General features: G+C 47.9%; 8 protein-coding genes across 8 annotated transcripts in view; 4 read left to right on the top strand and 4 right to left on the bottom strand.

Annotated features, from left to right (window-relative positions):
• The first annotated feature begins 433 nt into the window (after nucleotides 1-433).
• Nucleotides 434-1,639, top strand: CNB00800 (mitochondrial inner membrane protein, putative). The gene is made up of 4 exons (XM_569088.2): nucleotides 434-550; nucleotides 704-796; nucleotides 1,056-1,204; nucleotides 1,269-1,639. Exons 1-4 carry the CDS (start codon nucleotides 472-474, stop codon nucleotides 1,491-1,493), a joined length of 546 nt encoding a protein of 181 aa, XP_569088.1. The 5' UTR covers nucleotides 434-471; the 3' UTR covers nucleotides 1,494-1,639.
• A 3-nt stretch (nucleotides 1,640-1,642) lies between these two features.
• On the bottom strand, nucleotides 1,643-4,158 carry CNB00790 (DNA strand annealing, putative). The gene is made up of 9 exons (XM_569087.2): nucleotides 3,646-4,158; nucleotides 3,572-3,591; nucleotides 3,454-3,527; nucleotides 3,264-3,404; nucleotides 3,095-3,217; nucleotides 2,684-3,045; nucleotides 2,268-2,625; nucleotides 1,961-2,211; nucleotides 1,643-1,901 (listed from the first exon to the last, which is right to left on the bottom strand). Exons 1-9 carry the CDS (start codon nucleotides 3,972-3,974, stop codon nucleotides 1,775-1,777), a joined length of 1,785 nt encoding a protein of 594 aa, XP_569087.1. The 5' UTR covers nucleotides 3,975-4,158; the 3' UTR covers nucleotides 1,643-1,774.
• Nucleotides 4,159-4,326: 168 nt separating this feature from the next.
• Nucleotides 4,327-6,490, top strand: CNB00780 (DNA polymerase Delta, small subunit, putative). Its single transcript, XM_569086.2, has 8 exons — nucleotides 4,327-4,561; nucleotides 4,610-4,731; nucleotides 4,780-5,095; nucleotides 5,144-5,286; nucleotides 5,334-5,423; nucleotides 5,476-5,717; nucleotides 5,781-6,010; nucleotides 6,079-6,490. The coding sequence occupies exons 1-8, from the start codon at nucleotides 4,351-4,353 to the stop codon at nucleotides 6,255-6,257; spliced, it is 1,533 nt and encodes a 510-aa protein (XP_569086.1). The 5' UTR covers nucleotides 4,327-4,350; the 3' UTR covers nucleotides 6,258-6,490.
• On the bottom strand, nucleotides 6,463-9,444 carry CNB00770 (conserved hypothetical protein). Its single transcript, XM_024656443.1, has 5 exons — nucleotides 8,862-9,444; nucleotides 8,066-8,809; nucleotides 7,478-8,010; nucleotides 7,369-7,423; nucleotides 6,463-7,319 (listed from the first exon to the last, which is right to left on the bottom strand). Exons 1-5 carry the CDS (start codon nucleotides 9,288-9,290, stop codon nucleotides 6,573-6,575), a joined length of 2,508 nt encoding a protein of 835 aa, XP_024512237.1. The 5' UTR covers nucleotides 9,291-9,444; the 3' UTR covers nucleotides 6,463-6,572.
• An 89-nt stretch (nucleotides 9,445-9,533) lies between these two features.
• Nucleotides 9,534-10,371, bottom strand: CNB00755 (hypothetical protein). Its single transcript, XM_024658910.1, has 4 exons — nucleotides 10,024-10,371; nucleotides 9,899-9,974; nucleotides 9,739-9,844; nucleotides 9,534-9,669 (listed from the first exon to the last, which is right to left on the bottom strand). Exons 1-4 carry the CDS (start codon nucleotides 10,083-10,085, stop codon nucleotides 9,566-9,568), a joined length of 348 nt encoding a protein of 115 aa, XP_024514201.1. The 5' UTR covers nucleotides 10,086-10,371; the 3' UTR covers nucleotides 9,534-9,565.
• Nucleotides 10,372-10,687: 316 nt separating this feature from the next.
• On the top strand, nucleotides 10,688-15,205 carry CNB00750 (hypothetical protein). The gene is made up of 10 exons (XM_024656442.1): nucleotides 10,688-11,352; nucleotides 11,406-11,563; nucleotides 11,613-11,953; nucleotides 12,017-12,289; nucleotides 12,347-12,444; nucleotides 12,493-14,158; nucleotides 14,214-14,333; nucleotides 14,403-14,651; nucleotides 14,704-14,805; nucleotides 14,877-15,205. The coding sequence occupies exons 3-10, from the start codon at nucleotides 11,904-11,906 to the stop codon at nucleotides 15,139-15,141; spliced, it is 2,823 nt and encodes a 940-aa protein (XP_024512236.1). The 5' UTR covers nucleotides 10,688-11,352; nucleotides 11,406-11,563; nucleotides 11,613-11,903; the 3' UTR covers nucleotides 15,142-15,205.
• A 609-nt stretch (nucleotides 15,206-15,814) lies between these two features.
• Nucleotides 15,815-19,805, bottom strand: CNB00740 (kinesin, putative). The gene is made up of 14 exons (XM_569083.2): nucleotides 19,652-19,805; nucleotides 19,584-19,594; nucleotides 19,411-19,514; nucleotides 19,265-19,363; nucleotides 19,151-19,216; nucleotides 19,095-19,102; nucleotides 18,741-19,041; nucleotides 18,458-18,687; nucleotides 17,833-18,411; nucleotides 17,173-17,776; nucleotides 16,772-17,124; nucleotides 16,399-16,720; nucleotides 16,196-16,342; nucleotides 15,815-16,136 (listed from the first exon to the last, which is right to left on the bottom strand). The coding sequence occupies exons 1-14, from the start codon at nucleotides 19,670-19,672 to the stop codon at nucleotides 16,108-16,110; spliced, it is 2,874 nt and encodes a 957-aa protein (XP_569083.1). The 5' UTR covers nucleotides 19,673-19,805; the 3' UTR covers nucleotides 15,815-16,107.
• Nucleotides 19,806-19,975: 170 nt separating this feature from the next.
• The window catches only part of CNB00730 (hypothetical protein), a 661-nt gene continuing 636 nt past the window's right edge, over nucleotides 19,976-20,000 (top strand). Inside the window, exon 1 of the mRNA XM_569082.2 lies at nucleotides 19,976-20,000. This exon is cut by the window's right edge and continues 150 nt beyond it. The gene's annotated coding sequence lies outside the window, so the exon portion shown is untranslated.

The raw sequence follows: 20,000 nt of genomic DNA, 5'->3' as shown, positions 1-20,000 counted from the left end.
CTATGCAACCATCGAAGACGTCTATTTGCTATGTTGAGCGATGGATATGGTGATGCAGGATTGCGCGTTGCTCAGGAGAAAGCGTACTCGACCACCACCATTAGAACCGAAAAATCCGTCGGCAAAACGACAAGCGGATACTACTGAACCGAGCGAGCAACATCGAAAAGTCTCTTCAACCAGTGCTTCTTTAGAAAGAAGAGAAGATGCTATGCATGTACTCACTGCTCGCTGTTGCTGTGTGCATTAGCATGCGTGGCTGACTCTGCATGCATATGCAAGTGTACGCTGGCACTGGCCGCGGTGGCAAGGGAGTAACCGGGGGGCCAATGAGATGGCGCTGGATGCAAACTCCGGAATGCCCCGAGCGAGGCACGCCTGCGATTTGGCACTCCTCATTTGCGATACGTTGCCGCCTTTGGCTCTCTTCACTTTTGGCAGCCACCGCGTATCGACCTGCACTCATCCGCCATGTCCTTCATCAGACCATCAGCAACGCCTGCTTTCCGCGCCGTGGGATTGGGTCTCGGGAGGAGGTGCTTGCACAACTGTGCGTGTCGTCTATGAGTCCGCGGACGGCTGTGCACTTTGTCCTGGCCGTATGCCTAGGTGATGGCCGGGGTGTTCTGGGACAAGGTAGCAGCCGGAAGCGGTGTTTGGCTTGTTTACTCTCGAACCAAAGCTAACGTCCAATCGCAAATAGCTCGACCTCTGGCTCTCGGAGCGAGCCAAGTGAAGAGGGATGCGTTGGTGGCGTCCAACGAAACAGGTGGCTTCAAGTACATTCCTGGAGGCCGTGAGTATTGGATCAGGTTGTGTAACTTGGTGGTGGCCGATTTAGACGATTGGTGATTAGCGAAAAGACTGTGGTGCTGAGACGCGGAGAGGATGGAACGACAGTTTGGAAGAGTATGTGGAAAGTGCTGAGGAGATGATTATGGGCAAGGGAGCTGCTGGAACCAGGAGGCAGTGGAATTGAAGGACGAAAGAAGTGTAGAGACATGGCCATCACCACCTCGTGCGCAAGAATGATCATTAGCTAACACCAGCCCCAGCCATCCTTCCCGGCACTGTCAACGACGCCACCACCTTCCCCACTCCCAACAAGTCTCACGGCTCTTACCACTGGGCGTTTGAGCGGCTCCTTTCCGCTAGTTTGATACCCATCACTGTCGGTGCCGCCGTCTCCTCGGGTAGCGCCTACGTAAGTTTTCCCCGCTTACAAAGTCCCCAGTGACAAGGTCATGTGCTAATGACGTGCTGTACAGCCCATAATGGACGGTATCCTCGCCATTTCCCTCATTGTCCACACCCATATCGGTTTCGATGCTTGCGTTGTTGATTATGTCCACCCCCGAAAGTTCCCTGTCCTTGGTCCCATCACCAAGTGGATCTTGCGAGCTGCTACCGGTTTGAGTGTTTGGGGTGTCTACGAGTTCAACACCAACGACATTGGTCTTACTGAACTCGTCAAGCGGGCTTGGACTGCCTAAGCGGGCAGGGCGCAGGAGAGAGGAGTGTAGCTGTTATTGTTCGAGTGTATGGATTAGGGTTCGCTCACACAGAGACGGATTACGGATGTCTCATTTTTCTTTCTATTTTCATTAGGATGCAGCAATCAAGATCATAAAGCAAAACATATGGGTATTCCATTGAGAGAACAGATGTCGTACAGAGTCATAGCTGATAAATTAGGTACTTTTTCGGATCACACAAGATGGTACAGGGAGACGGGTGGCTCTATCAAGTGAAACATGGAAGACGGGAAAAAGGATCATTTACTCGTCCGCGGCCGTTTGGACGACCAACTACTTTCGTCTTCCACTGGTAGTTCACCTAATGCCGTCCTGGTTTCGCTCGACGCCAGCCCAGGATTTGACGCTTCCTTAGTGGGCGACATACTGTAACGAAACGAACATCAGTTTCCCGGCGTTAAATGAATAAGTTTCATCATACTTACCTTCTCCGCTGTTCTTCCGATAATCTTTTCAGACCTCTCGCACTAGAAAATCCCTGAAATCCATCGGCAACAGGATCAATATCACAATTCTCTTCCAACCCCAACCTTGCGCCTTCCACCATAAGTTTGGTCGTTGCTCGTTTGGCAACGAAGTCAACACCGCCAGAGGGTATCCGTGGGGATTGCGGAGTACGGCCTGCTTGTTTAAAGGCGGAAGCTATGGCGTTAGCTCGAGACTGTTTCGGGGTTTGCTATACAAACATGGTTTAGCTTGGGTAAAAAAAGTATGATCGACTCGCATACTTACCTTTCCGGGAAATGCAAAACCACCTAATGGTCTCGATTTGGGGAGCACAGGTTTTGACCCAGTAGTACTCCCCGCACTTGAGCTGGGTCCTCCAGTTTGGTTGTTTTGGTTGCCCAGGACGGGCGGAGTATTGGAATGGCCAGGTTTGGGAAGGCCGTTGTTCGCCTCGGTGTGATGATTGGTGCCTTGAGGGTTGATAGTCGGTTTGAAAGCCGGATTGAATTGATGATTGGCCGGCTTGGGTGTAGTAATCTGGTTATCGGAAGCGGCTTTCGTGAGATCGGGACGTTGACGGTTCTGGTAGGCTGGCTGTTCCGGCACGGGCACAGGTTTGGGAGTCTCTGGATCCGTATTATTACTAATCGTAAATTGTCAGCTGAGAGTGTACCTAAAAAAGAAATTATTTCAAAACGCACGAATTACTAAGGTTGGGACCAGCTTGAATCGACTGATCATCTAGCTCGGCAAAGATGGAATCGCTCCCATAAAAGTCGGCAAATTCTGGGTCAAAGTTTTCGTCCAAAGCAATGGTAACATCGTCATCATGCATTTCGTTGACAGATTTTAATGGAGTAGCTGGCGCAGCAGGAGGTTGAGGTGGGATGTTTGGAGGAGGTAACATGTTATTTTGGACAGGAGCAGGTGCCTGAGGGCGAGGGGCATTATTGAGGTGAGAAGGAATGGGCGATACATGTGATGGGCCGGCAGGTGGCATAGCGGGTACACCAGCAGGCAAAAATTCTGGTCGTCGCTCGAGGGCATCACGGTTAAATCGCACCTAGAACCATGGTGAGTCTTAGAATGTTGAAACCGTCCAACAATCTTACTGGAGGGACCCTCATCTTGACCACTTCTTTCGTGTAATCTTTGTCGTACAAACAGTTGCCCAGCATATTACCAAACGACCTCAATGCTCGTTTCGTACCATCCGTGATAGCTTCCTTTTGTGCCTTCAAAGATGTGAATGGACATTCCAAAGTCTCAAATTGAACATACCTTGTCCAACGCGGCACCTCTGCCTTTCATATTATCTCCCTGTCCACACCCAACATCTTCATGGAAAGTTCCGTCTAAGAGTGTAACTCTGATGATTGCAGTGCAATTAACAGATACCCTACCGTCCTTATTGACGTCAAGCTTCAGTGATAGTCAGCACATGACCGTGATTAATACGGATACGACTTACAAAGTCGGTTGTGAGAGACACGACAGTCGTTGACCATCCGTTAAAACCAAAGACGTCATTTGCCAGCTCCACCACTGATTATTGTCAGACGACAGAGTCAGACGCTCGTTGGACACACCTTTCCAGCCCTCAATGTAGCTAATTAAAATTTACCTTTAGTTTAGCTCACACACTAGAAGAGACCTAACTCACCACAACTTGGAAGTTCCACCCGGACCTGGTCTTTGTGTGATATACTCTGGACCGAGCTTCCTTGCCAGTCTAGCTTGAATCTGATGAACTCTTTCTTCAGACCATTGACTAGCAAACCCTTGTATCGGTGTAGAAACAGGAAAGTTCTGGCGGCCCATATAGCTTGAGTCGTTTGGATCCATTTTGAGAGATCGGTTTTGCAATGTGGGTTTTTGGATGGGACGGGTGAGCCGATTGGAGAGTGCAGGTGCTGAGAAGCTTCTTTCGAGTCCTGGATTTGTCTGCTGATGTTCGAGATAGTTTTCCAAGAGCTTTGTCGAAACGCTCATAGCACGAGCCGAAAGTGGCGAAGTGCAGTGACCGGTGACGATCGAGAGTCGCTTGAGGATGCTGCTCTGTGGTGTTTCTAATAGCTTTCTTCGGATAGTAGCTGGATATTACCCGCTAGCCTTTTGACTAACTTTCACCTAGCTAGGTTGGAAGAGAACAAGACAAGAAAAAAGTTGAGAAATTGCAGGGATCTGTATTATATGGTGTTGCACGCAGTGAGAGTGGTTGACTGTGTTGTTGAACGCGTCAAAGTCAAACCGCGAATATTACGTAACTTTATTTATATCCACCCGACGCGTCCGTCGTATAAGGAGCCGCTCATTTCCGTCTCGCTCTTCCATTACCGCGTACGATTCTCTATACGTTTCTCCTGCAATGGCTACGGTTCTCCCAGAACCAGAGGGAATCCCCTGTATCCGCCCGGCTGCGTCCTACGATCCCCTCACAGAGCTCTCGAAACCATTCACAATCGACCCGGCTTCTCGATCATACAAGCACCAGTATGCCAACATCTACTTTGTGAGGTTGGTCGAGCAGCGCCCTGCTGTTGAGAAGAAGGCTACGGAAAAGTGGAAGGATGTTAAGGGTTAGTGACTGTCAATTTCTTTGCCTGCCCGTACTAACTTGGTAAAAGGCAATCCACCGCTTTTACCGCGTATCCTCAACTTGACCCGGTCACAGCTTTGCTATATCGTCGGTACAGTTTATATGGAAATGCCTCTGAAACCCAATATTCTGGAAGATATGGCTCGAGACGTAGGCCGTTTAGCCATTTTGAGTACGTTTTAAGCTGACTTGCAACAGCACTGGCTCGCTGCACCTATTCCAAGAACGAAATTCTTTTCCGCTCAAGATTCCATCCACCTTGAAGATGAGTCAGGCCGAGTGCGACTGATAGGCGATGCCATCCAGAGGGAAAGAGATAGGGAAGGAGGTGGTCTTGTGACGGGAGTGATCATGGCCGCATTGGGGATGGAAACTCCTTCCGGGGATTTCGAGGTGATCGACATATGCTTTGCAGGAATGCCCGATAAGCTTGTTCTTAACCCTGCGCCATCCAGTGCCAAAAGAAAAGGAAAAGAAAAAGTTGAAAATGACGAGGACATTGATATGCAAGAAGGTATGGGCGTTGTCCGAGCTTCAGGCCGTTGCTGACATGTCCAAAAAGATGCTAAAATTGAACTCCCAGAGAATGCAAAAACTTGGATAGCTATGGTGTCTGGTTTGTCGATCGGTACCCAAGAAGCGTCGACGGATCTCAAGGCTGAAATGTTGGTCGAATGGTTGATGGGAGAGATTGGAGGACATTCAGTTAGTAACACTGTTTGACGAACCAGATTGCCTTAACACCGGTACAGGATCAGCTGGGTGGTGGACGGATAGCGCGGTTAATCATAGCGGGTAACTCTTTAACACTTCCTGTAAAAGGTGAAGATGATAAAAAGATTGTAAGGGTAGTCATTTTCCGGGTTACTGACGTATGCTGACTTGAAACGTCAGAAACGCTTCAACTCCACCTCCAAACCCCTCTTCCCCAACCACCCGACAAAAACCCTTGCAACGCTTTTCGCCGACCTTCTTTCCTCATCTCTACCTATTCACCTTATACCCGGACCGTCCGACCCTGCGGGTGCCACTCTTCCTCAACAACCTTTGCCGAAAATCTTATTTGGAGGTAAAGCGAAAACAGAAGGACTGGAGTGTGAGACAAACCCTACATGGATGGAAGTTGGCGGAAGAAGGTATGTCTCTTTTTCCTCATTGTCATCCAGCAGAAAAAGAAAGAAAAAACTGAATCGATACAGCTTCCTTACTACCGGTGGTCAGGCAATAGATGACATTTTTAAATACGTGCCCGGCAACTCTAGACTAGGTATGACACAACGTACATTAGAATGGCGGCATATGGCACCTACAGCACCCGACACCCTGTGGATATACCCCTTCCCTGACACTGACCCTTTTATCATGAATTATCGACCGGACGTGTATATTGTTGGTAACCAACCAGAGTTTGAAACGACCATTATTGGAGGTATGACCCTTTCGTATCCCCCCTTCCTTCAGCCGATTTGAAACTAACCTAACTCTGTTATTCTGTAGATGAGGACGCTCCCACACGTCTTGTACTCCTCCCATCATTTGCCAAGACGGGCGTAATTGCTTTTGTCTGTCTCGAAACGCTGGAATGCAGGACGCTTGAATTTGAGGCGCCCATGTGGGTTGGAGAAACCATGGCTGGTGAAGCAGAGGGCGTTGATAATGAAGAAATGGAATCATAGAATCTTTAGCACGAGGCATTGTTTTGGGTCATATCATTCATTTGTAACAGGTAATATAGCTTCCTCAACTGATGCCGAGTTGGTTAGAATTGAAGAAAAAACGTATATGGATTAGCAGCTGCCTAATCTGATAATAGGAATACCGCGGTGTTCTTCAAAATCCTTTCTGCATCGGCTCCTCATTTACAACCGGGGCATGACAATGGGCATGCAATCTGATACATAAATCGTCCCAAAGGATGTAAGCCTGCTATCATATCGTGACGTTCGTGATATCAATTCTCTACAGCTACAAAATACCCTCCTTCTCTCCTTTCACATGATTACACAACCATCCTCTTCAACCGGTTTGCTCACAAATCCCATCTCCGCAAACGTCTGAGGGCCCTTCTTCTTCTTCCTCTTCTTCTCCATCGTCCCCGATATTCCTCCGCTGATCGTACTGGTTGGGCCGGAAGAGGGTATAGAAATGGATGTAGATGAAGATGCACTGAGAACAGGAAAGTCATTAACGCTTGAACTAACTGTACTCATTCGACGATGGTCAACCACCGATATCGGCCTTGGGGTGCTGCTCGACTGGCGTCCACCTCCAGTGGAGGTGGTAGAAGTGGAATGGGAAGAATATTGGTGCTCATGCATAGGAGGTCGGGAAGGGTTAATAGGAGGGTCTTGAAGGGCGTAAGAAGGTTGAGGTTGATGGGAGGAATAATTCATAGGGGGCACAGTTAATGACGATACGGGGGAAGGTGTGTGTGAGATGGGAGGTGGAGACTTAGGTAACGCCATGGGCATTTGTATTTGACTCACTTGCCCAAACTCGAGCAGTGAGTTTGTCTGGCCATAGCTAGGAAGAGGAGGAGGGTGTTGAGACTCGTAGATTTGCTGACGCACAGGTCGAGAAGATTTGTTGCGGTCAGAACGAAGTTTTGCCGTAGTGTGTTTGCGGACGAGAGTGTCATTAAGACGGGATTGGTGTTCGTTCATTGAGATGGCCGTTGGTACGGGAAGGGATAGTGCAGCAAGGCGTGTAGAGGCTTCGGCATTGCCTGCCTTTGCAGCCTGAGTACAGCGTTAGTGGATATTGGGGAAATTGAATGAGTGTGCTTACTTTTTCGTACCATTTCCTGGCTTGTTCCAGGTCGACATCTGTGCCTACGCCAATTCTGAGGTTTCGAGTCGGCACATTATTTCAACAACCTGAAATTACATGCACTTACTCATTATAGTACCCCAATGCAAAACACCCATTCGGATGACCTTTCCTAGCAGCCTTCTCCGCATACGTCTTCGCGCTACTCTCATTCTTCGGGAAATGTCCTTCCGCTCCACATAAAAACCATTTGCTTAACGCCATATCTGCTTCCATCTCCCCGTTCTGGCTTGCAAACGTGTACCAAGCAACACTAGCGATAGGATCGTATACGCAGCCCAGATCGGCGTGTTCATACATTTGGCCGAGTTTGAATTGGGCTGCGGGATAATTGAGGTAGGCGGCGCGCGCGATTGATTCGCACGCGAGATTCTGCTGGGCCAAGAGAGCGTCGGTGGGTGGAGATGTTGGAGGGATGATGAGACTCGGTGGCAAGTTGGTTTGTAGAGTGATGTCACCTGCGAGGAGCATGCCGTATACGTAGGATGCTTGGGGAAAATCGATGCTCGCAGTGTCGGATGATTGATGGAGAAAGTACAAGCCAGTGGCCGGATCTGGAAGAAAGTTGAGTTGGCCTAGCAAGTGAGCCATGCCCATTCTCTGTATTTTCTCGTTAGATGTTGCGATGCTTCACCAGTTAAGTAATGTCACTCACAAACGCACTTTCACAATCTCCTGCTTTTGCACCACGATCATAGCAGTCACCAGCCCGGTCAAGATCATTCACAGCTTCATAATCCTTGCCGAGTCTATACCATGCCCGCTTTTCGCCCTTTCTCGCAGCTCCCTCAAAGTCCTTGAACGATTGCCTCTTATCCTTTGGTAAAAGCGCTGGAGAAGCACCTGAAGAGAGCAGTTTCCCTTTCAAGTACAGGGCTAGTGAGGCATGCTCTTTGATATCGCTGTCTGAAATTGCAATCACGATGGGAGCTGCAGTATCGAGTAGACGCTGCAAGGTAATACTGAGGTGTTGACTGTCTGATGGAGGCGACGGTGGTTGTTCGAAATGGTCGGCATTGCTGGTTTGCTGCCAATATCTTTCCACCAATCTCACTACGTCTTGAGCCCAGGTAATCTGGTGTGCGTCTGTCCAACTGTCAAGTTTTGCAGAAGCATATGTAAGTGATTCGGCAGTCGGGCACGGGTGGAGTTTAATAGGATTGGTAGGTGTTGTAAGTCTGGGTGCTGGTAGCGTAGGTGTCTGTGCTTGACCAAGATATGGCTGGTTCAGTGAAGATGACCTTGGAGGAGCAGGTGCAAAACCTCCGGCCTCGGAATTGGAAAAGTTGTTTGAGGTCGTCGGCTGGGCTTCAATAGTTGCAAACGGTCTTGGATCAAAGCTTGACGTCGGAGGTGGCATAGAGCTGGTCGGTTCCGGAATAAATGTCGTCGATGGAACCTAGTCAAGAGGTTCAGCCTCAGCTCTTATCGAGACATTGACGGTGACTCACCACAGAGCCCGACACAATGTGTTCTCCCTGTAGGCTTGCTGGGATGCCGGTTGAGTAGTTCGAAGATCGATAGTCATTCTGTCGAGAATACGAGGAAGCCCCAGGACGTCCAGCCGCCTGGGATGAATGAGGAAGCAGGGTAGATTGTGGTGTAGCAAACTGTCCTGAATCGCTCATCAGAGGTATTTGAGGTGTTTCAGACATTGTCGGAAACTGCTGAGGATGAGACCAAGACGACGAGCTTGGCTGGCCATGTGACACTTCGGAAGCATAACGTGCAATGTAGGCCGTTGACGGTCTTGGAGGAGGTATCGGTGTCGCTCGGTAGTCATATGTTGATGGATAGACGGTAGAGTTCGGCCTTGGAGGTGGAAGCGGGGCACTTGAGGGGTATTGAGGAGCGTTGTATGACGGCTGGATTTTCGACATGGTGAGCTACTGATGTGGCCGGTGTAAGAGCTATCTGTGCCGGATTATGGACGGTTGCGGACGATCGCCTATGTCTGTGGAGTAGGGATAAGTATAACAGCGGATGATAAATAGAGAAAAGGATATCATCATTCTGACGTTGGTGGGATGTGCAAAGTGGAGGAATGTTTACAACACAGCACACAACGAAGTATCGCCCCTCAAAAACATCGGCCACCGCCATCCTCAGAGGCAGTGTGTCACCCGTCTTTCCATGAATTGCATTGAACATTTTTCTACTCCTTGCACGCAACCGCCTCGACTAGCAGTCTGTCTGCCCAGATCTGCTTCTCGCATGCATGATCACTACTCAGAGAAGTTGAACACCGGCGAACAATGGCTGCATGACGCGCCGAAATAAACGGCAACGCTCGTCAATTCATGAAACGGGGGACTAGCCGCAACTCACTGAATCGAAATAAAATATGATCGAGAGAGTGGTATATATCAAACTCGGCTGGAAAAGGCTCGGAACCCGGATCGACCATATGCTCGACAAGAGGCGGAATGATTCTCTGCTATTCCGTCAGTGCTCACTGCTACTACCCCCTTGAACGACAACGGCTCGCCTCCAAAAGTCTCCGCGCTATGATGGACTGAGCGACCTTCTGGAGTTTTCCCGATGCTTGGAACTCCACTACTTGACTACGACCTGTCAGATATAACCTGGCAGGAAGGAGGAAACACGTCGAACTTGAAGAGAGGAACGTCAATAAGGATTGGCTGGTCCCACATGATGGAGAGCAGTGAGAACATGCTAGGATCTGCAGCGAATGAGTTGTTCAATGGACGGCAAAGTAACAGATCTTGTCTTCTTCTTCACAATGCTGAGAGAAAGCCTTTTTAGGTGCAAGAGAATATAAACAGCAGTTGGCAGCTTTTCGCGCACAGACCGCGATGATGGCCTCTCAGCCTTTATTTTCTGCCCTCCATTACGTTTGACTCTCTAGTCATTCAGGCTACGCGTTATACTACATTGATCCATGGATGAGCACACACAATAGATTGCCGTCTCTTCCTGCCCAAAGATGACATGATATCGCGGTCTCAACTCATCTGACAACTCCTTTTTTGTCCGGTAACTTACGAAAAGATTGTTCATGTGCTGGTCAGAACTACTCAGTTCATTGAACAGCCTTCTTGATCCATCAAGATATAAGTAGAGCATGCTGTATTACTGTTGCACCCGCCTCGACCACCAATACACACTACAACGGCCGACATCAGAGTCAGACTGGAAGCACCGATTAAAGTGGGGGCTCTTCCTATAAACATGTATTGAACTTGAGAGAACGCAACGGGATGGACCTACAAAGCGTCATCAATGGTTGTAAAGACAAACTTCCATCCAAAGTCCCTATAGTCTAGTGGTTATGACGTAACATTGTGGCTGTTGAGGCGCCTGTTCGATTCAGGCTAGGGACATGCCTTTTTGATGGGTTTTTTTTTCGGCAGACTCTTTTTCCGACGCGAGAGGAGCCAAACTGCTTTTTACGCTATGACGGCGCCGAGGCGCTCGATTTTGTTTTCTTTTCCATTCGCTTCATGCGTCTTTCATTCTGCCTCGGGGACTTGAAGGATATCATTTGCCTAGGCCAGATTTACACTCTGCTCATGTAGTAGGCATGGGTAAGAGCAATGGTTGGAGATCCGACAATAGTCTTGTTGGGTTTCATTCGGACATGATCCGATCGAGCGATATCTTTATCTTTCGTTATTCTTTTCTTCTGCTTTACGTTTACTCAAAAGCAGCAGCTCGGCCCACGATCACACCAAGCGCAGACAACCCTTCTTAACAGTTTGGATCTGACTGCGATCCCGAACTCGACTGTTCCGAGGTCTTCCTGAGCGTTTTTATCCAGCAGCATTGGCTAGAGAGACATAACTATAAGGACAGGCGCGACGATCGAAGCGGTGCCTGAACCTATCAAGCTCAGCTATCGAGTGAAGCAGTGGATCACTGCAATACCTCGGATCTGGGGATTATTACTCACTTCTCACCAGTACGAAATCAATATCAAACGTCAAGTCTTCCAATCTGATAGGAATTGAGTATGGTCTGACAGTTGCAAATAGAAGAGGAGGACCAGAATCTTACTTTACTGCTGAGCTTGATAAGCTCACCAGACTGGATTCAGCTATGGACTAATGAGCTAATGCGCTCGGGATAGAGATGCCTCAGAACTAAGTTTACTCCACGAGCCAAGGTAGCCCACGAGATTGAGTCGACGCGCGTAAGTACGCCCTCGTACCCTGCATTGAGCTGAGAACCGGCGGAAACAGCGCTTTCATTGCTCACTACTGGATCTTGTCTACCATCTCAAGTGCAGCTGAACCCTAACGCAGCTCCCCGATTTCCTGACACTAGCCATGCTCATTATGACCTCTGTAGGGTTCACGCATAATGGAGGGAAGGAACGCGACTTGGTCATGTTCCTCCTACGCGCGCCGATCTTTTGGGGAGACTTCGTTTGACAGCACTCCGTGCAATCGATTAATACCTCCCAAATTCCTGTCCAATTTCTCTTTGTTTTTTCATCTTTCCATATCCCCATCTTATACTAACACAGCCGAATGTCAAACTCGCAGATTATCAAGACATCTGAGCGCCAAACCAGGATTAAGTAAGTCTTCTTTCCTCAACCGTGATCGCGTGGTCGCGAGCTGACTACGTGCAACTTCTCCAGCTGGTCGAAAGACCCGCAGCTTACCGTCAAGCTATTGAAACTAATTTCTCATAATCCTGCATGGAAAAAAGCTTGCTTCGGCAATAGAGACGCTGGCATGACGCATATTTGGACTGTTTACAGAGACGTAGCGCTCCAATTCTTCGCGGGCAGCGAGTGGATGAAGGGTGCCATTTCCAAGGGTCTCGTTGTTCAAGACGACCAAGGTAGATTCATTGCCACTAATAAATGGACGTCCCAGACCAACAATCCCGTCCAAACTAGAATCACTTCGTGAGTGGTACTTGTCTAATATCTTGTCTCGACTGCCCTGCTGACGCCTCGTGATAGTTTGAAGAACTCTTTCAGAGAGAATGAGTTTGAGACCAAGCATCGGATCCGCCGCTCGTGGAAGGAGTGGGATGATATTCTTGAGAACGATAGGCGTCGTGAGTCATAAACCATTTGCCTTGTACTTTGCTGATGCTATGATTCAGATCGTTTAAAGGCCAAGTTCCCGTATTATTTCCTTCTTTTGGAACTGATGGTACCTCCGCCTTCCGAGGATGAGGTTGATGAGCTTGAAGACGACGATGATTACAGCATCATCCCGCCTCTAAAGATAAAGGAAGAAGTCCAGGAGGAAATTAACGAACTGGAAGATGACGGTTGTCCCATGTCCGGGGAAAAGTTCAAGGCGAAGAAACCTGATTTATCTACCGTCAACGGAGATCGTTACACGCGGTACGAGGAGAAAGAAGAAGCCATTGAAAATTGCACCAACCTCTCTCAGGATACCGAGCTTACCGGTACTGAGGATGTCGATGAGATGACGCACGAAGAAAATCAGCTCGAAAGTGATCGTCGAAAAGAGCAAATTGATGAGGGGATCGATGAGCTGAAAGATGACGATGTCGAGTTTCATAGTGAAACGGCGGAGAAAAAGACTGATCCGGCAATCCGTACCACATCTCCTGAAACAGCTGAAGTGCCTTCTCACAATCTTTCTCCTCAGTCAAGTCTATCATCCTCTTGCCCCCTCCCGGTATTGTCATCCGAAAATAGTGTGTCCGTCCTTGACTCCTCACTGATTGCGACCTCTCCTCCAACCGACATCCAAACCTGCACTTTTCAATCCATATCCTCTGCATCTTCTTCCTCTGCCGCCAAGCAAACAAATATTATCCATGCTTCGCCATCCGCGCCACTTCTATCTTCGTCGGTTAGCAACGCAACATCCTCCACGCCGAAATGGCCATTATTTCGTCTCAAGCGCGTTGATAGCTGGACACCTCCCAAACGCCCTCTTGCATCATCGCATTCTACTACCGTCGCTAAGAAGACCAAACTCGATCAGTCCATTGAAGGACTGAATTCAGGAAGAGATCTTGTGGGTATTCCATCTGAGCCTTTATCGGACGCCTCATCCTCTGTGGAGATTGCCAGAGTGCAGCCTGAAGTGGTAAACCCAAGTTCAGATGCTTTAAGCACTCTTCAAAACAATATCCCTGCCCATTCTCAGTCATCACTTCAACCCCATACTAAAACTGTCATCGATATTCCTCCGAAGAATGGCTTCCCTTCTCCTGCTGCTGGCTGTTCTACCTGGCATTTTGTCCGGTTTACACGACATGTCACTCCCAGTGTCCCCATTGACCTGGTCAGTTCGAACCAGGATTTAAAACAAGCTACAGAGGTCAAAACCCATAGCGACACCTCCTCTTGCCTCGTTTCCCCTTCCTCGACGGAGGAGCGAAGCGCTCAACAAGCACGGGATAAGAGCAAAGGAAAAGAACACATCAATGTTCGAGAAAGGAAGAAGCCTCGAAATTTCCCCCAACAACAGCTTAGACCTATACCCAGCGTCCCCAAAAGTAAGGATCCCTTCCATTTGAATTGGGATCCAAAGGAGCACGGGATTTTAAGGCGGGAAGGACACTATAAAGATCTAGATTTCCTATTGCGCGAAAAGTCGCAGAACAATATCAGGGCAATCATAAAGTCCTCTGCGGCAGATTACTTCCATGCTCAGCCTGAATATGTTTATGAAGAGTGCTCAAACGGTTGGAAAGCTTTGAGATGTAGGAGTCATCGACAGCGATATCGTATACGATGCAGAGTGGAGCTTTTATCGTATTACCTGAAAGAAAATGACCAAATCCAGTATGTCAGGAATCCTACTGATTGCTGAAGTAGGTTGGGCTAACGACAATCTAAGCTACTACTCCAAAAATACTAAGTTGAACGTAATGGAGGGATATTTCATGTACATAACATATCGCTTCAAAGACGACCCTATCCTAGCGCGGTTGGCTAAAACTGCTGCATATGCTGGAGCGTAAGTTGATGATTTGCTAGGGTTCATTATCTATCAGCACTAATTCCTGGCCTTGGTGCCCCTTTATAGTAAAGTGTACATGTGCAGAACGCCCTATGACCACGAGAAGCTTTATGCTGAATATGCTTCCAAGAATAAGCATTTACCTGTACAAAAGATAGAAGTTATTGGCTTGGTTGACGAGAAACAGCCATACCTTCCTCAACCGGTTCGGGGTACAGAACGTTGGAACATATTACAGTTTGGACTTGCACTCCTTGGTGCAATTGAGCAACATTTTGGTTTATTTAAGGATACAGCAGACATATGTATTCGACAGTAAGCTTTTCCATGAATTCAATTATCCTGGGGGCTAATAAGGACGATACAGCCCCTCCAGATGCGGAGAGAAGATGGCTGTCTTCATTGACCGCGATACGGTATCGACATCCATTTTTAACCAGCTGCAGCGTATTTTCTGCAGCGAGTCCATGTGAGTGCCATTTTTCGACAGAAATGCAAATGGACAACCCATAAGCTGATCCACGTTGTTTCCACAATCAGCGCAAGAATGGATTCGCTTCAGGAACTGCAGCAATGCGACGGTCCGTACAACGAATTTTTCTTCATAACGAATGACGCTCGAGCGTTCAACGGAATTGGTGTGCCGGGTCTTGTGTCCCGTCAGGTCAAGGTGAAGCGACCAATCCAGTTCGTTGAAATTTACCGCATCTATCGGAACCGAGAACGGTCTCGACAGGAGGCCGCGAAACGGGATGGAGGCTGGAGAGCACATCATGAGTTGCGAGGCGACAGGCAGATTGAATAGATGGAGCTCCAGATTGGTCGTCGGAAATACTCAAAGAAAATGAAGATCTATGTATTCTATCCGGTGAAGTTTTCATGAAAGGATATCAGGGCGGGTGTGTACTGGCAGGGAGTTGCTTGGATAGGTATAATTCACTACAATTCCCATTTTTTCTTAAGGAAAAAAGCTGAAGAAGACTGTCGCAAGTCTATATGCACGTAAGAAGATAAATGTGTACGTATGTGTGACAACACGCATGAGCGAGGTTGAGAATATCTTCCTTCGAATGGTTAGGGCATATTTCGGAATCGATTGATGATGGAGTGAGGGTGAGATTGGAGGTATCTACTCCACATCCTGCTGAGTAGATAGATGTTCCTGGAAGAGAAAAATACATTGGTGCAACGGGACCGATATCACGCAGCGCGGAGAAGTTGAGATCGTTTCGCGCAGTGAAGTCCTTGGGCTTAGCTGGTTTGAAATCTCCAGTCAGTTAACCTAATGTGATCTAAGAACGGCGTGACCAAAGAGTAGTAGTTGGGATCAGCCATGGCTGGTGACAGAAGAACAAGGCGTAAGCCATGGAATTACATTCTGGTTCGTAAATCGCGTTCCTAGAAAATAAACCACCCACAAGCGGGTAATGGTTCAATATGTATCCAGGCTCAGACTGCCGTAGGAGTTGCATAGGGAGTGAGTTGAACCTAGCAGCTACAAGGCCATAAACTGGTAGGATATCTGCATATGCATGAGAAGAAGTGAGAGAGATATGTGGCATGAATGTACAACTACATATGTCCTACCACAGTTATCTTCATTCAGTATTTCCGAACTTCTTCTCACCACTACTGCATCCAGTTTGCTGTTACTCCAAAACTCTCCGAGTCTCTAGGATCGTAAACAAGGTCGTATATGTCGTTGCTAATGATGAATGATTTATCTAATATTGATATTGCTTTCCCTGCTATAGCTACTGTTCCCCCACGCTTAGCGCTGTTGAGGGAAGAACCATGATTCTGTTCAGTCATGGTCAGCCATCTCCCAATCCTAAAGATCATCACAAGACGAGACTCACGTCGTTTCCCGCTAGGACTTTCTTCCTGCTTCCCACCTCCCATAATGCCTTGGATACCTCCCACAACGCCTGTTTGCGCACCGCCACCGCCGCGGAGAGGTTTGGCGATACGGCCATGAGCATAAGTAGCATTCTGCTTGGCTTGGGCTGATCCAGAACAAGTCAGCTAATGATCACCTGAATGTGGCAACGAGGGCACAGACCTTCCGCGAGCTTCTCTCTGAAAAGCTGAATTTGCTGCTCGTACTTTTGGTTCTTTTGCGCCAATCTCTGATCAGCATTGCTTAGAGCCGCCTCCAAGTTTTGAATCCTGTCGTTACGAGACATGAGCTTGCGCTGAGACTCGGCGACTTCCTTCTTGAAGCTTGTGTTCTGCTCGACGAGCTGTTTCTGGACGGCGCTAAGTTGCTCCAAATTGTGTTCGAGGAATTCGAGTTTGCGTTGTTGGGCGCGAGAGTTGGCAGAGCGGGCGATAATTTTATACTGCTCCCGGACTTCATCAAGCTGCATTTCAAGTTCCACCACCTACAGTTTCGTCAGCAAAGCCATCATGACAAAAGAAAAATATGGACTGACCTTTTCACATCGGTTCTGCAAATCTTTCATCAAACTCTTCTTCACCATCTCGAACTCTGCATACTGAATCTCATGCGCCTTTCTAGCCCGCTCGAGTTCCTTGGCAGAACTAGCAAATGTCTCTCCATCTGTACCATTCGTAGCAGCCGTCAACGCACGATTAAGTTCTTCATTGGATAGCTTATAACTTTCGACAGTGCTCTGCAACCGTCTGACATCTTCTGTTCGGGATTCAACATGATCGGAAAGCGTGGAGATTTCACTTCGGAGAAGCTCTTCACGAGATGAATATTTGGTTTCAAGAGAAGACTTGATTTCAGCAAGAGAAAGGCCTTGGTCGGATGCAGTTTTGTCTGTGTTGTCCGTTAGCATATATATAAGACAGGGGCCTAAGCACTCACCAAGAAGCTCCTCGAAAGCCGCATCTCTTTTTTCCAACATTTTTTCTAACTCGCTCCTCCTCTTCACTTGCATATCCTGTTCCTCACAGGCCAACCTCAACCTCTCCTGCAGGCCTCTCATGGCATCCTGACTCTCCGCCAAGCTCATTCGAATCAACTCTCGGGTCTGTGATGTAAGTTTGTCCTTCCTCTCCGCATCTGAAGTTTCCTCAAACTCTCTCAAGACCGTTCGAAGCTTCTCAGAAGAGGAATCAAGAGTCCCCCCCAAATCGATCTTGCTCATCATCTCATTCAACATCTCTTGCTTCCTCTTCTCCTTCTCCTCTTCCTTTTCTCTCGTTTGAGCATGTTTGAGGTTTTCGATTTCTGCCTTTTGATCCTCAATATCCTTTTGGAGTTCGGCTATTTTCTCTTTATAAGAGTCAAGAGTAATGGTAGCGTCTTTGGCTTCGGATTCGAGGCGCGCAGAGGAGATACGAAGTTCGTTCAGTTCAGAAGACAAGGTCTTATTTTCTTGAGAGATGGCGGATTCCTGGTCTTTGAAGTATGCTATCTCTTCCCTGAGGTCTGCAAGGAGCTTTTCTTGAGCAGCGAGGGCAGATTCCTATACGCTTGTCAGTACCAATCTTTTTTTCAGACGAACAAAGGATTCGCGCTCACCTTCTCCGCAAGCTGATCACTCAATTCATTCTCTCGCTTCAAGAATTCTTCCCTCTCATCCTTATCTAGACTCAAACTAAACGTCGACGGCGTGTCAGGCCTACTTCCGTCAACTGCGCTCAGTGTTCCACCAGGTGTAGTAGCCCGACTAGCGGAGCTCGAGCTAGGAGTTGGCAGAGCAGGAGAAGCCACTGCCCTCTTGGCGGCGCTGGCGGCGGTACTCCCGCCCGCCAGAGCTTGGTCCAACCCCGGAGCCCAATTAGCTTGATCAACCTTCCCACCACCCCTCCAAATCCTTGCTTCTTCCTCAAGTTTGGTTGCCCATTCGCGCACGCCAACGAGCTCTGCTTGCGTCTTTTTGAGTAGAGCTTTGAGTTCTGCGGGGGACATTTCGACGTTGACTCGGGCCTTATTCTTGATGGATTTGGCTCGCATACCAAATCGAAGGGTGGAAAGGGTTTCGGCTTCATTGAAAGATGCGGGGGAACAATTAATGATAAGGGTTGTGCGAGAGTTACCACCAAGGGATTCTTGAAGGATACGGGTGAGTTTAGAATCTCGATAGGGAACATGTTGAGACTGCTCATGGTAAGTGTCCGGTCCGTGATCACAATGTAAAGCTTACTTTGCCGTCGGTCAAAGAGTTGATGACCATACCAAGGGTTGATAAACTTTTATTGATCTTCTTGGCCTCTTCTAACGTCTGGCCCGTAGCTCCCGTCTTTCCAACCTTTTCAGAACCAGCCAAATCGACAAGATAGAGATTACCGGACTTTTGACTGCCCGTTTCGGTGTTACGTTGGTGAATAGCAATGACAAAAATGGAGTGTGAACGTGATGACTCAGCGTTCATGTCTGTGGGCCGTCAATTCGACAGTCTTGGAAGGACGTCAGTCAGGTAGACTTACTAGTGGAGGAGACAGCTCTGCTAGCACCGCCAGCCTTCATGACCCTGTATACATCTTCCTCCGAGCCGACATATACATCAGTCAAATTCTTGACATATACCCCTCGTTGCTTGTCTTCGTGAATTGACAAGTTGTCGTTTTGCGGGGCAAGTAAATCTTTTATGCGTTCCATGTAGATTTCCATGTAGCTGACTTTGACGGTATATTCTATGCTCGAGTCTGCTGAAAGAATGGAGGCAAATATCTGCTCGACTATCCGGGGAATGATACCTCTCAACGAAGGGTTTTCAATATCTGCTCCCTATGAAATCGGTACGTCAGCTAATAAAATGGTACAAATTCCTTATCACAAACCATCATAGCTAAGTGCAACATCAGTGCATTGTCCAATCAGGAAACGAATGACTTACTGAACGTTTTACCGGAACCAGTCTGGCCGTAACAGAACAATGTCCCGTTGAAACCCGTCATAACATCTAATCATAAATAAGCTACATGTTGATACTCTCAACCTATGCACTCACCTTCCACAATGCCCTTGACGCCCCAGTCAAAGATTTCATCCTGCTTTGTCGTAGTGTCGAATACTCTGTCAAATGTGAAACCGTCCTTTTCGGGACCAGCTATAATACTATCAGCTAATATTATCAGACCTAAGGGAGCAGCATACCTAATGAAGCTTTGTTTTTGAGCTGCACGGCCGTGTAGTCTTCGCTGATCTCGACACATTGCTCCGACCTAGATTCGATTTCCATACGGTTCATTGGCCGAAACCTAACATTGAGCAGGGTTACTGATCAGAGAGGAAGTCTTATATTGCCAGTAAATGCTACGAATGCTTACCGGCAAACGACCTACATCAGTCGTACATGAGTTCCTAGCCAAAGGTTATACATGGATGCACCACTCACCTTGATATTGTTGCCCGACATCGTGTCTTGTTGTACTGTCGTAAGTGTGGCCTTCTATATGTATGTCTATTCTACGGCGTAATATACTCTCTAGGTGTATATTTGCCACTGACAGTTCCTTCCTTCTTGCTTTCTTCCTCTCTATGGTAATCCAGTCAACCACTGATCATTCCACAGATTCCCCTCTCAAAACAGCTCGAGCAAGCCAGCAAGCGACACCTCAGACGCGCACAGACCCCATAAGACGTGTTTATTACGTAATATGGATCCTACCGTTTTCCGAATTATAATGCGTGAGACTTCCGATGTTCCGAACGGTCGTCCTTCAATAAAAACAGGTAATACTTGT

Source organism: Cryptococcus neoformans (assembly GCF_000091045.1).
Source record: "Cryptococcus neoformans var. neoformans JEC21 chromosome 2 sequence".
Lineage (NCBI taxonomy): Eukaryota > Fungi > Basidiomycota > Tremellomycetes > Tremellales > Cryptococcaceae > Cryptococcus > Cryptococcus deneoformans.
This window is presented reverse-complemented; position numbering and strand designations above follow the sequence as displayed.